This window comes from Lonchura striata, chromosome 5 (assembly GCF_050655825.1).
Source record: "Lonchura striata isolate lonStrDom1 chromosome 5, ASM5065582v1, whole genome shotgun sequence".
Lineage (NCBI taxonomy): Eukaryota > Metazoa > Chordata > Aves > Passeriformes > Estrildidae > Lonchura > Lonchura striata.
This window is the reverse complement of record NC_140707.1, coordinates 70,647,709-70,661,286: the sequence shown is the minus strand read 5'-3', so window position 1 is coordinate 70,661,286 and position 13,578 is coordinate 70,647,709. Positions and strand designations below refer to the sequence as shown.

Here is a 13,578-nt window from a genome sequence, read left to right as displayed (position 1 = left end):
AAATTAAAGTGGTGAAAACGGTGGTGAAATGCTGTTTTAGAGCAGCTCCCGTCCTCCAAACCAGGTCCCCTCAGAAGCCGCGCCCGCCCCTCAGCGGAGGCGTCACGTGACCGCGGGGGGGCAAGGGCGGGCCGCGCTCGCTGTCACGTGACCCCGCTCAGCCCGCGCGGTTATTAAATCAACGAGGGGCGTGGCCTCACCATTGATGGGCGTGGCCTATTATGCAGATTTTGTGGGCGGTGACCCTGTGGGGGCGTGTCCACGGGTGGGTGGGCGTGGCCGCGCCGCCGGTGGGCGGTGCCGGTGACGCGGCGGCCGCGGAGGGGGCGTGGCCGAGCGCGCGCCCCTCCGGTGCGGCGGCGGCGGCGGCGGCGCGAGGGGGTGGGGGCGGCGTGGGGCGCGGCCGCCGTGACGCAGTTCCGCTTCCGGTGCGCCGTCGCTGTGGCGGTGCAGCTGCGGCCGCCGCGTCGCTCCGGGCCTGCTCCGGCTCTCCCCGCACAGGTACCAGCACCCGGCCCCGCCGCCGGCACGGGCCCCGCGCCGCCGCGGGGAGCGCGGGAGGAAGGAGGGGGGCCGCGGCCGCGGGGCCTCAGACATCCCGGAGGTGCCGCCCCGCCTGCGGGGGGGCGGGCGGTGCTGGTTCCTCCTGCCGAGCACCGGGGGTCGCTGGTGGCGGGGCCTGGCGGCTCCGTGGCGGCGCTGTCTTGGCTGGGTTAAATATTTGTTGTTTTTTTCTTTAATTTTTTTTTTTATTATTCTTTTTGCGCTGTGCGGCCGTAATTTATTAATGAGCGCATCAATGAGCGTGGATTGCATATAAGTGACTTCAACTTAAAGCCTCCCTAAAGAAGGGTTGGGGAAAGGCGCTTTTTCGGAGTTGGTGAGAAGTTGGTTTATCACATTTTAACGTGTTTTTAAGGCAGCTGACGCACAGGGGAGGGCCAGCACCTGACAGGTTCTGTTCCTGATGGAAAACTTGTTTCCAGGTGAATTTCCGTGGAGAACGGTGGCGATCTGGTACTCAGCCTTATTGCCAGTGGTGTCAGAACAAAAGTGGCTGCTTTGTGTTTTTGAAACCAAAATGACACGCCCTGAAACTGCCCTTCCCGGGAGCTGTGGGGATCAGGGGCTGAAAGAAAAATTCGTGGTGAATATCCCAGGCCAGCCCTGGGAAGCATTTGGGATATTCTCGAAGCTTAAGTTCATCCAAGTGCGTTTGAACAGTGCCAGTTGAAGAAAGGTGCCAGGTGTAAAGCCTGAAATGTGTTTTGTTTTTTTTTTCCTGGGAAAGAGCCTCTGCCGAGGAGCAGGAAGGTGTCTGGGTTTGTGTGTCAGGATGGAGTGGGACTCGTGGGTTTGGTGTTTTTTTAGGGGGTGACACCACAAACCTGCAGTGAAGCTGTTTGACAGTCACTCCTCAAGAGTCAGGGTTTTCATTTCACCCAAAACAATTACAATAATTGAGCTGATAATGCTTGAGACGAGAACAGAGGCTGCCCCTGAATCCCTGGAAGTGTTCCAGGCCAGGTTGGACAGGGCCTGGAGCAGCCTGGGATGGTGGAAGGTCTCCCTGCCATGGCACAGGTGGGATGGGATGAGCTTTCAGTCCCTTCCACCCCAAACCCCCCTGGGATTCTGTGATGTGAGGCTCTGTAGCTCTCAATATAATTTAGAGGCAACTCTGAAAGATCAGTTTTAATCATTGCAGGCTGCTGGACCAACAGATCTTTTCCAGGATTCCCAGGGCTGCGTGCTGTGGACAGGAGGGATCAGTGGCCGGGGATTCTCTTTGCTGTGCCCTGACTTGGTGTCACAGCTGGCACACAAACTGGGCACCTCCCTGTGCTCCCTGCCTGCCCAGCTGGGCATCTGCTGGGTTTGGGGACCAGCTGTGGAACTGAACGGCCTGGTGAGGGTGAAGAGCTAGCACAGCTGGCACAGATCACAGATCCTTATGGCTTTGTGTTTTACAGGTCCTGGAAACTGCCAGGTCCTCTATTTTGAAGAATTATTTTCTTTTTGGTAGTTGACAGTTTATAGCAAATGCCACCATTTGGTTGTCAGTCTTGAAGGCATCTGTCCTGAAAATCTGGAAACTGACTTTTGTCATTTTTTCATTTTTAACAAACAGGGAAAGGGGCAGAAATATCCAAACTTCTCCTAGCCACTGATGATTAGCTGTTGGTTTAGTTTGTCAATTAACTTTATTTTCCCCATGGATTAACACCCAGGGCACACCAAATTATTTTATGGTATGTGAGCACTGGGGAGGCTTTAAGGATGGGGAAAGGGCCAGAGGAGGCCACCAAGATAATTGAGGAAAGGCTGGGAGAGCTGGGATGGTTCATCCTGGAGAAGAGAAGGCTTTGGGGTGATCTAATTGTGGCCTTCCAGGACCTGAATAAAGTCTGCAAGAAAGATGGAGAGGGGCTGTTTAAGAGCACGGAGTGACAGGGCAGGGGGGAATGGCTTCCCACTGCCAGAGGGCAGGGATGGATGGGATATTAGGAAGGAATTCTGCTCTGTGGGGGTGGGGAGGCCCCTGGATCCCAGGAGATGGGAGAAATCTGCACCTCTGCTCCAATTTCCTCAGACCCCATTGGAATGTTGTGTCCAGCTCTGGGGCCCCCAAAATCAGGAGGAGGTGGAGCTGCTGGAGCAAATCCAGAGGAAATTATGGAGATGCTCCAAGGGCTGGAGCCAGGCTGGGAGAGCTGGGGGTGCTCACCTGGAGAGGAGAAGCTCCAGGGAGAGCTCAGAGCCCCTTGCAGGGCCTGAAGGGGCTCCAGGAGAGCTGGAGAGGGACTGGGGACAAGGGATGGAGGGACAGGACACAGGGAATGGCTCCCACTTGCCAGAGGGCAGGGATGGATGGGAGATTGGGAATTGGGAATTCTCTCCTGTGAGGGTGGTGAGGACCTGGCACAGGGTGCCCAGAGCAGCTGTGGCTGTCCCTGCATCCCTGGAAGTGGATTGGCCTTGGACCAACCTGGTCTTGTGGAGGAAGGTGTCCCTGTCCATGGCAGGGGGTGGAACAAGGGGAGTTTTAATGTCCCTTCCAACCCAAACGCTTCTGGGATTCTCTAAAGGCCGACTCTGAAGTGTTGATATTTAACGCCTGAAGCTGCAGGAATTTGCATATTTTAGAAAACATTTAGAAGCCGTCAAAGACTTGGTGTCTCTTCCATTTTCTCCGGGTGCTATGTTGGGTAGTTACACTTATGTGGGCAGAAATCCTGTTGTGGATGAGGTGATGCTGGTAGGAATTAGTCATGTCAGAGTGACAAAGGAACCTCTCTGCCGAGGCAGCCGTGCCACCCAGTGGAAATGCAGCACAGCCTGTTGCATATCCAGAAAAACCTTTTTCTGTGTTTGAAAGATGATCTTGGAGACAGGAACTAAATCTGGCACATCAAGTGTTGGAATCATGTCATACAACTCAAAAAAAAAAAAAAAAATAGGAGAGTAGCTGATGCTTAGTTTTGGGTTAGAAAAAGTGCTTTGGATCACTCTTCCTAATGAGGGTCTGTAAGGACTGATGGTGGATAAAAGCATGGGGAAAATTGCTGCTACACCCATAGTTTCAGTGAGATGGATGCAATCCAGGGGGGTTTAGAGCTGAAAAACCAGCGTGGAGCTGGTTTGTCATGGAAGCTGTTCAGCAGGATGGATTTAGCACGGCACACGAGGCACAGGCTGCCAGAAACAGGAGATTCACAGACGTCCCTGAGAGTCACCCCTGCCTGGGAACACTCTTGGAAGAGCTCTCCTGCCAGAGCTGGCTTGGGATTGTGCTCCCCAGCCTTTCTCTCTTCCCAGGGCAGCCTCACTCATCTCACCTACCTGTCATTTTTGGGAGCAGTCATGGATAGGATATCCAGGAGGCCTTGGCCTGTAGGTTTTACAGGATATAATTTCTGAGAGTCTTTCCTGCCTCTCATGGCTCTTGAGGATAAAGGCTGAGAGCAACCCAGCTCCTGGCAGCCTTTTTTTTTTTTTTTGCAGGCATTGATCATCTCTCCATCCCTGGCTTCACTTTGGTCTGAGAGGTGCTGCCCTGACCAGCAGAGCAGGAGCTGGCAGCCTCTGGAAAGCCAGAGATGTTTCCAGGGGCGTTGGCCTTCAGAAAACAAAGGGAATCTTATCTTACAGCACAGTGGATGCAAGCAGGACTTCACTCTGAATGCTGCCAGCTCTGTTGTCTTTCTGCTCCCTGTCAAATAACTTCAACTCCTGAACCTTCCTTCCATTTGTTCTTTCTTCATCCCAACTGCAGGGAAGATAATTTAGAGTAGAATTTAAATGTGGCAGAATTAATGTCTGTTACATGAATGGGTTTCTCTGCTGATGTCAGTGCCTGTGCACCAGGAAAGCTTCAAGAGATAATTGGTTAATTCAGGAGTCCATTGGTATAATTGGTTAATTCAGGAGTCCATTTGTTAATTCTAATGACTCTAAAAATCCCATCAACCCACCATTCATTGTGGTTTTGTTTTTTGTTTTTTTTTTTCTAAAATATCGAGTCCATGTGTGACCTGGAGGGGCTTTAAAATTTAGTTACTGGAGGTCTTCTGTCTGACACTGTCTCTGAGTCTGATTGGTGAGCATGTGAATGCCTTGGGCAATAATTGTAATAATATAATTGATATTCCTGTAAGGTTTTGACTGAAATTCTTGAAGTAGTGTTGAACAACCTGAACGGAATATAGATTCCAGATTTAAGCTCAGATGAGTTCATATGTTGTCTGAATGTTAAGGGTAATTTCAGTTTCTTTTTTATGAAATGAAGGTGGCAGTACCCAGATTAAATGTCTGTTTAAAAAACATCCCTGAAATAGGGCATCCTTTCTGCAGGAGGATCCTTGACATGCTTGGCATGGGCTCAGTTATCCCAAATGTTGCCAACAAATGTTGCTCTTGTCTGCTTGCCAAAGTAAAAAAGCCACTAAATCTCATTTAAGTTATGCTTAACTACTTTTATTTTCTTCCTTTTTTCTTTTCTTTTTTTTTTTTCATATATCATGCAGCAGAATTGTTCTCTTCATTTTCATGGCACAGAAATATTTGGGAATGATCTACTAACAAATATTGAGGATATTTGGGAAGCAGGCTTTTTTCAACCATATTCACCCACTGCTTGACTTGAATTTACTCCTCTCTGACACTTTTGTGACAGATCACAGGATTTTCTTCTGAGTCCTCCTTTAGTTTCATTTCTTCTCTTCCTTCTCTCCCTCGCAGCAAATGTTCCAACTTCTTCTGTGGACTATTTTCAGTCTGTGTAGATCTGGTTTTCAGTTGGTCTTATCCCATCTCTCCATCTGCCTAAAGAAATGAGGATTCTCTTGACCTGTTTTGGGGTTTTTTTAAATAACCTGATTATGATAATTTTTATTATTTTTGCACTTATCTAAAAGTTTTTTTTTTTTTTGTACTTGTGTGTATAGTAATTATTGTTTTCATTTATTTTTGGGGTTATGAAAAATAGCTTCTCTGTCCATGGAGGTAAATTTAGCTACAGTACCACCCAAAATCCCCTGTCAACTTACTGAGTGTGGTTAATTGCAAAAATGAATGAATTCTTAGCAGAAGATATATTTCTTGAAAAGAAATTGAGTTTGTGGTAGATGTGTCTCAGACAGCTGAGCTGTTAATAACAGGAGCAGAAACCACTTCCCTGATGTAGTTCACTTAGTTTCTCAATTTCAAACAAATAGTCCTTGATCTGAGACAGAGTCCTTACTTCAAAGAACTACTGCTTTTATAAATTAATAGAGGAGTTTTAACAAACCTTTGTATTCGTGCAATTAGGCACTGAATTCCATCAACTTTGTAAATATATATTTCTTAAAAGGTTTATTTAATTTATTAGGTGTTTCTTGACAGGTTTATTTAAATTACTAGGTATTTCTTGAAAGGTTTATTTAAATTATTAGGTATTTTTTAAAAGGGTTATTTAAATTATTAGGTGTAGCTTGAAAAGTTCACTGTGTTTCCACAGAGGTCTGGGTTGTTCCATGTGGTCATAAATAACTTGGGAAATGAGATGAGCACTGTCTTGTTGATACAAAGCCATTCAGGAAAGTAAGGATTAGGTAATAAATTGGCAGAAATAATTCAATGGCAATAAATCTGCTGTAATTCAGAGTAGATAAATGTAGAGTGGTGCATATAATTTCACATATAAAATGCTGGGCTGACCCTTGACACTGAGGAGTGAAATATTGCCACAGAAGTGTCAGTTCCAGAGGGATCTAAAAGCAGCTGAAAAATGAAGAAGTATTAGGAAGGAAATAGAAGACAAACCAGAGCATAATTACGGTACTGTATAAATCAATGGTTATCCCACATCTTCAATTCTCTGTGGTTCTTTCTTGTCATTCATCCCAAAAGATACAACAGGCTTGGAAAAGCCTCAAATTGAGGCAGGGAAAATAATCAAAGGTAGGGAAGAGCTGCTGCACAAAGGTCAGGGGGATGAGCTGGAGTCAGCCTGGAGAAAGGAGAGATGAAAAAAAAAAGGTAAAAATCTGTAGGATAATGATCAGCATGGGCAGGGTGGGTAAGAACAGACTTGCTGATTTCCTCAGCTGCAAGAACGTAGGAGCAACAAGTGAAAATAGTAAAATCCAGGTTTAGAACAAAAAAAGGAGGTAGCTTTTGTGCAACAAATAGCAGCCTGTGGAGTGCCTTGCCAGTGGGTGTTGTAGGAACAACTTTGAAGTGGGCAAATGAGACATCCCCTCATCTAAGCGAAGAAAACTGGATGTGTTTGTGGAAAAGGAATTATGTGAGGGTTATTACTTCATGGAAATTGTCTATAGCTTAGGAATTGGCTGAGATTGGAATCACTGAAGTGTTGGGGTGAATGTCATTCCTGTTCTTGTTCTTCTCTACTGCTCACTGTTAAGATATAATGAGATGCTGAGCTGAATGGCCCCTGATCCAGAACTGTCCTGAGGTCAGGAGATTGTGTAGATAGTAACAAACTTACAATACAGCTTCAGAGAAGATTGTATTAATAATATAATGCAATGTGGACATATATTAACCTAAGGGAGTAAAATGTAAATAATGTGGACATATATTAACCTAAGGGAGTAAAATGTAAATAATGTGGACATATATTAACCTAAGGGAGCTTATAAACCTGTTTGATCTGGGCTTTCTGTGCAAACCTCCATCCCTGAGACCATTCTCTGTCTGAGAAGTCAGTTCTTCACCATCCACAAGGAAAATACAAGAATTGTGTTTTGTGGGAACCAACTTGTCTTGTCTTTTACATCTTTCCTCCTCTTATGTTCCTTTCTGTCTCCTACACTCTCCCTAAAACATTTTGGCTGCTCTTGATAATCTTTTTAACAGTTCTTCACCTCTGGTTATGTGATAATATGTCTCACTGGTATTTTTTGGTGCCTGTTTATTTGGAAGTGTGCAGAGGTTGGAAGTTGGATACATATTAGTGACACCTCTGCAGTCAGTTACTGGAATTGGTGAATGTAAATAAAAGCATCCTCTGCCCTTGGTGTTACTTATTCTGAAGTAATTGGAGGGATAAACCATCAGCAAGCTATAGTTCTTTTGTTATTCCAGTTCTGAGGTCCCCAACATCAGAGGGACGTGGACCTATTGGGACAAGCCCAGAGGAGGCTCCAAGGGCTGGAGCCAGGCTGGGAGAGCTGGGAATATTCATCTCCAGGGAGAGCTCAGAGCCCCTGGCAGGGCCTGAAGGGGCTCCAGGAGAGCTGGAGAGGGACTGGGGACAAGGGATGGAGGGACAGGACACAGGGAATGGCTCCCACTGCCAGAGGGCAGGGATGGGTGGGATACTGGGAAAAATTTCTTCATTGTGAAGGTGCTGAGGCCGTGGCACAGGTTGCCAGAGAAGCTGTGGCTGCCCCTGGATCCCTGGAAGTGTCCAAGGCCAGGCTGGACAGGGTTGGAGCACCCTGGAATAGGTGAAGGTGTCCCTGCCCATGGTAGGGTGTTGTAACTAGGTGATCTTTAAGGTCCCTTCCAACCCAAACCATTCCATGATTCCCTGATTTAATCATGTTTTGGTTTAGAGGCATTGACTTCACCCACAAGAATCCTGCTCTACCTTTTCCCAATCTCAGTTTAGAAAACACCTGGAATCCTTCCCAGGCATCCCAGGTCTGGGCAGGCTCCATAGGAATGCTTAAAATGTTTTTTTCCTATTGCAACGTGACCCATTTACACCTGTGACCCATGTCACACCTGTCTGAGAGGAGGCAGGTGCAGGATAGAGCTTTCCTTTTCATGGGAACTTTATCCAGAGAAAGGTTTGGGTCGCTCTGAGAGCCCAGGGAAGCAGCTGGGACAGCAGTAAACCCAGGGCTAAAACACAAAGAGGAAATTTATTCCCGTTATCTCACTAACTGGAGATCCCCAAAGCAACACCTGGCACAGGTGTCCAGGAGCACTGATCACCCTGATCCGTGCTCCAGGAGCTGGTGTGGGCCACAGGCTCTGGAACCAAGGCACCACGAGGTGCTGCTGGTTTAGCACCTGCTGTGCTCTGAATGAGACAAATGTCCATGTCTCATTTAGTCTTGCTTAAAAATACCTTTATTATTTTCAACAAATTTCACTTTATCTTACCTTACTTTTCAGCACAATGTCTGGAACTGATGATTTTTCGGTAAGTAACAGTTTTTCTTTCCTGAAGATCAGCCAGTTGTGTTGATTGTTCCAAAAGCTGACATAGTTTTTTGAAGGAAAAGGGGAGCTGCCAGCGGAGAGATTTTCCTCTGTGTCGCAGTGTGGCGTTTTCCTTTTGGGTAGATGTAGCAACCCCTGGACTAACCATCGGAAGCTGCCGGGTGCCTCGTGGGTTCTCTCCTGTGACATTAACAAAGGAGCTGTGCTTTCCTGGCATCACGATAGTTGTAATGGAAATCTAGGGAAATGTTTCCAGGTTTGTGCCGCTGTTGTTCCGTGTGGTGGGTCGCCTTTTATCTCTGGCTTTTTAACTGCGGCCTGTCAGAATGCCTCTGCTGCCTTAGTGATAGGAGCTGCACAAAAATGAATGTAATCATCTCCGTGCAGCCCCCAGAGCTCTTCTCCTCCCTCCGGCAGAGGGAGGCGGTGGGGGGATGTCTGCAGCCGGGAATTCCGGAATTCCGGCCCGCGCATTCCATTCTCACCGCCGCTTTGTCTTTCAGTTGGCAGATGCTTTACCAGACCAGTCGCCCGCTAAAACCTCCAAAGTGAGCAGCACCAAGCCTGGCCAGCAGCCCGGGCAGCCTCCGCAGGGCTGGCCGGCTTCCAACCCTTGGAATAACCCCAGCGCCCCCCCTATGACTCCAACGGGACTGCCACCAAACACATCGGCTTCCAGCGTGCCCTTCGGACCTCCTCCCACGGGAATGTATCCTTCAATGCCCCCGGGACCGCCTGCTCCATTTCCTCCTCCTCCTACTGGACCCTCCTGCCCTCCTCCTGGTGGTCCATATCCACCCCCAACTGTGCCAGGTCCTGTCCCGCCAGGGCAGTATCCTCCACCAAATATGCCCTTTCCAGAGCTTCCACGACCTTACGGAGGTCCAACAGAGCCAGCTGCACCTCCTGCTCCTGTTGGGCCATGGGGATCCATGCCCTCTGGAGCATGGGGACCAACAATGGGAGGGCAGTATCCTGCTCCCAGCATGCCATATCCACCCCCAGGGCCATATTCCGCTCCTACCCAGACTCCAGGGGCTGCGCCGACAGTACCGTGGGGTACGGTCCCGCCCGGAACGTGGGGACCGTCACCGCCCGGGCCATTCCCCCCACCCACAGGATCATACCCAGCTCCAGGACTATATCCTACGCCCCCTAATCCTTTTCAAGTGCCATCTGGTCCTGCTGGTGCTCCATCAATGCCTGGTGGTCCCCATGTGAGTATTTCATTTTGGTCTCAAATTATTATAAAGTGTTTCACTTTTAAGTGGGGAAATTCGGTAGCGTAAAACCTGTTAGTGCACGTAGGGAGTTTCAGCACACCTCAAGTTTTATTCCTCGAGTCAGTGGGACAGCAGCAACTTGTTAATATTAAATATACCAGAATGTATAGTAAATATTAAGAATCAAATATACCAGAATGGCTAAATTATGTTATTGTCTCATGTTACAGTGGTTTTCCACTGCTTGGAAAGACTGTGAAAGCCAAAAAAGGGGGGAAAGCATTGTAATAATTCTGAAACAGAAAATATTCTCATCTCTTTCATTGAGAGAACTTGCTGATAGAGCAATAGGAAGGGAGTACCAAAATAGAAGGATGAATTTGTGATTAATTAACAATATTGGTAACTGTGAATGAACTGCTGTGTGGAAAGCCTGTATTGACCATGACTTATTGTCTCTTGCAGCCTTACCGCTGAATACGTTCTGGGCAACAAAATACTGTAGTTTTCCACCTTCATCCACTACTTACAGAGATTTTTACAGTTTTTGTTTCAGTAATGTATGGGGCTACGAAGAATATTGCCTCTTGTATGTGCATTTGAGGTATGAAGGAGCAGTTTACATCAATTTACCTTGCTCATATGCTGGCATAATTATTTGGTTTAATCAAGTGAAATACAAAGAGAAGAAATCAACTAACACACCTGTGGTTCTTATGTTGGCAAGTATTCCTTGGAAAAACAGGAGTTTCCATGTAAGGATTATAAAGAATCAGGCCCACGGAATTAAAAAATGTTAATTCTTAAATTTCCATTAATGCTTTAAGTCTCGCTGCCAGACTCCTGCTGGTCATTGAACGGATGGATAGTCATATTTTGTCTATTTTCAGGTTATTCTAAAAAGTCAATAGAGAAAGTGTTTCAACATTTTAGTCAAGAAACCTAATTTTTGGACGTGCTACAGTAATTCAAACTAACAAGACAGAGCATGTGAACTCGAAGGTTTTCTCAGCATTTTGTACATACTCAAACCAATTGCTCGGTCTGGGACTACAGAAGAGAAGAGCCACATTTGGAAGCCTCGGTGTGACTTGTCAGCACACTGTTGGTGTTCACAAACAGGCATTCCTGTGCAAATGAAATAACCTGGATGTGCAGTTAACTTTGAATCAGCAAAATGTGAGTTTTATGCATGCAAATGAGGACATCCTGTTGCCAGTTCTCATTCTGTGGTGGTTGGAAGTTTGGCTTGGTCTGTGTAAAGAGAAACTGATCCCCACGTAGGTACTTCCCTATTTCTGACCTGGGTTCTAGTCATTTCAAATTTGACTTGGCTGCTGGGTTGTGTGAACCTGGCAGGCTTTTTCAGAGTCCCTGGAAACTGAACTTGAGCTTAAAACCCGACCTGAGCATTCCCTTCCCAGCAGTTTTTGGCACAGCCGTGTCACGACAGAGATCCTCGCTGCCGCTGTTGGGCACGAGGGGCTCTCGTTTGCTGTCCCGGGGAGCAGCCCTCTGCTCCCAGCTGGGTGTCTGCATACCTCACGGAGTAGGAGGAATTTGGGAGAAATTGAATGTCAGGAAGCCTGTGCACTGCCGTGCAGCTGCCTCTCCCCAGGGGCACTGCCCTAAGTTTTCGTGTTCTTGCCATATCTGTGCCAAGCACATCCGAGGGGTTTGCCGAGACACAGCCACGTCTCTCGGTGGTACTTCATGGCCTACACTTGGACCACGGACAGTTTGTTTCCTCCCCAGCTGGGGATCTCCTGACTTAGCCTCTGTGGGTAGAATTAGGAACAGATTTTGCTTCACATGGTAGCTCATTAGGGAATCTTTGTATCATGGAACTGTGAACACGAGTTAATTCTCTTCCAGTACTTTCGTGGCTTCCTGCATGCGTGCGATGATGCTCTAAAAGCACATGGGGTGACCTGGTGGTGATGCTCCTTGGTGGTCGTAGCCTTTATGGCAAAGTCCTACAGTATTTTTGCAGGAGAAAGCAGCCAGCTGATCTGTGGCTGCTTTAATCCAGCGTCATGAAAGCTGATAGCAAAGGAATGTCTATTTTTTATTTTAGGAAGATAATACTGGAGCTGAACAAAAATATTTTAACACTTCAACTTAAACCCCAGCAACTTAACCCTTGGAATAAGACCCAAAAGTGCAAGTCTTCACTAACCTTAAAAAAAAAAAACCAGTTGCCCCCCTAGCAGACTTGGCAAGACTAATTAAAAATTAACATAAGCAACATTGACTGCATTTGCTTAAGTGCTTTTTTGATACCTGCAGCCTTAGAGTGTAAATCATTGTAATGAAAAAACATTTATTCCAAATGAATGGATCATGCAGTAGCAGCCCTCCAGTTGGAATTGCACTGGCCATATGTCTCTGCAGGGAATGGGAAGAGGTAGGAAAGGATAAAGCAAAAGTAGCAAGTAATGATTTTTGGAAAGGGGTTTTGTAAAAGTAACTAGACTTCTAGGTTCTTCCTGAAATAGGCAGGATTTATTACTGGAACATTTAGGCTAAAATTCAATATATATGGGATGTTTTTCAATGTATATTCGTATTTCTTGAGGTCATGAAAACTGTTTCATAACCCCTTTGTTTTTGTGAGCAGAGTTCTTTGCATAGCAGTGAAAAGGGTATTCCTGTTAATCTATTGTGTAAAAACTCAAGGTGTCACTATATACCGTGTAGTAACTTTATCACATGTTATGTCAAGTGTGAGCAACTTCTGGCCTGAAGCTTTTGCAATGGAATTTGTACATTTCTATGCATCATTTTGAGTTCAATTGCTGAGGAGTTCGTTTTGACTTGTGCTTTGAGGTTGACATACTGCATTTGTTTACAATACGAAATATAAGCAATCACATCTTTAAAGTATAGATTATCACCTGCTGCTGTATTTTCTTTAGATGAAACAAATATTGCTGTATGATAGTGAGAAGCTATAAATACAGGATTTGATATTTTTTTGAAAATGCTGTCACTTTTGTATAAGATTAGACATTAAACGTATTTTCAAGACTGTTGTGTTCACTGTTTTTCAATTCCTGCTTTTGACATGCCTGTGTAGACTTTTGCCTTGAATGAATAGTAAAAATAGGACATCCTTGATTTGCAAAGCCTGAATATAAAATCAGAATTACTTGACTTCTGTGAGTGTTTTTCCTCTTCCTTTTGTGGTATTTGCAGCCTGTACATAAGGGATATTAAATGTGGATGCGACCATGGCTCTGGTGTAGCATGTCAGCCCCAGGTTCTGCCTGTTCACAAATTCCTTGGTAATTAGGAGAGAAAAGATCTGATCTGGCTCATTCCAGAGGAGGAATGGGACTGGTTTTTACCTGTGAAGAGTTGTGTGTGTGTTTTCCCTGCCTCTGAACAATTCCTGTGCCAGATTGGCACACGTGGATGTGGTAAGTGACCCCCAAACCCTTGTTCTTACACACTTCCCAGGAGTTTGATGGGATAAAGTGAATAACAGAAACTCCAGGGCTTGGCATCAGGGTGAACTACTAAATTTGGGCATCACTTGTGGCTGCATTTCCATGTATTGGCTTGCAGAGCAGTTCACACCGAGCTGGCCAATGCTGCTGCCTTGGTTCACACCTGCACCCTTCAGGGAAGGTAGAAATGGCAGCAGTGAACAGGAAGTAATAGAAACAAT

General features: G+C 46.3%; 1 protein-coding gene across 3 annotated transcripts; it reads left to right on the top strand.

Moving 5' to 3' along the window:
- The first annotated feature begins 206 nt into the window (after positions 1-206).
- MAPK1IP1L (mitogen-activated protein kinase 1 interacting protein 1 like) lies at positions 207-13,061 on the top strand. Of its 3 annotated transcripts, none has more exons than XM_021534618.3 (4): positions 207-501; positions 8,635-8,662; positions 9,186-9,899; positions 10,371-13,061. In XM_021534618.3, the coding sequence occupies exons 1-3, from the start codon at positions 222-224 to the stop codon at positions 9,232-9,234; spliced, it is 357 nt and encodes a 118-aa protein (XP_021390293.2). In that variant the 5' UTR covers positions 207-221; the 3' UTR covers positions 9,235-9,899; positions 10,371-13,061. The 3 variants fall into 3 exon arrangements, with proteins under 3 accessions (XP_021390293.2, XP_085437146.1, XP_085437147.1); XM_085581020.1 differs by having other exon boundaries at positions 436-880; XM_085581021.1 differs by having other exon boundaries at positions 436-986.
- Positions 13,062-13,578: the final 517 nt, after the last annotated feature.

Coding starts and splice junctions, on each gene's coding strand:
- MAPK1IP1L (XM_085581020.1), top strand. CDS start 8,639: ATGTCTGGAACTGATGATTTTTCG. Junction 8,663..9,185: donor CTGGAACTGATGATTTTTCG/GTAAGTAACAGT, acceptor TTTGTCTTTCAG/TTGGCAGATGCTTTACCAGA.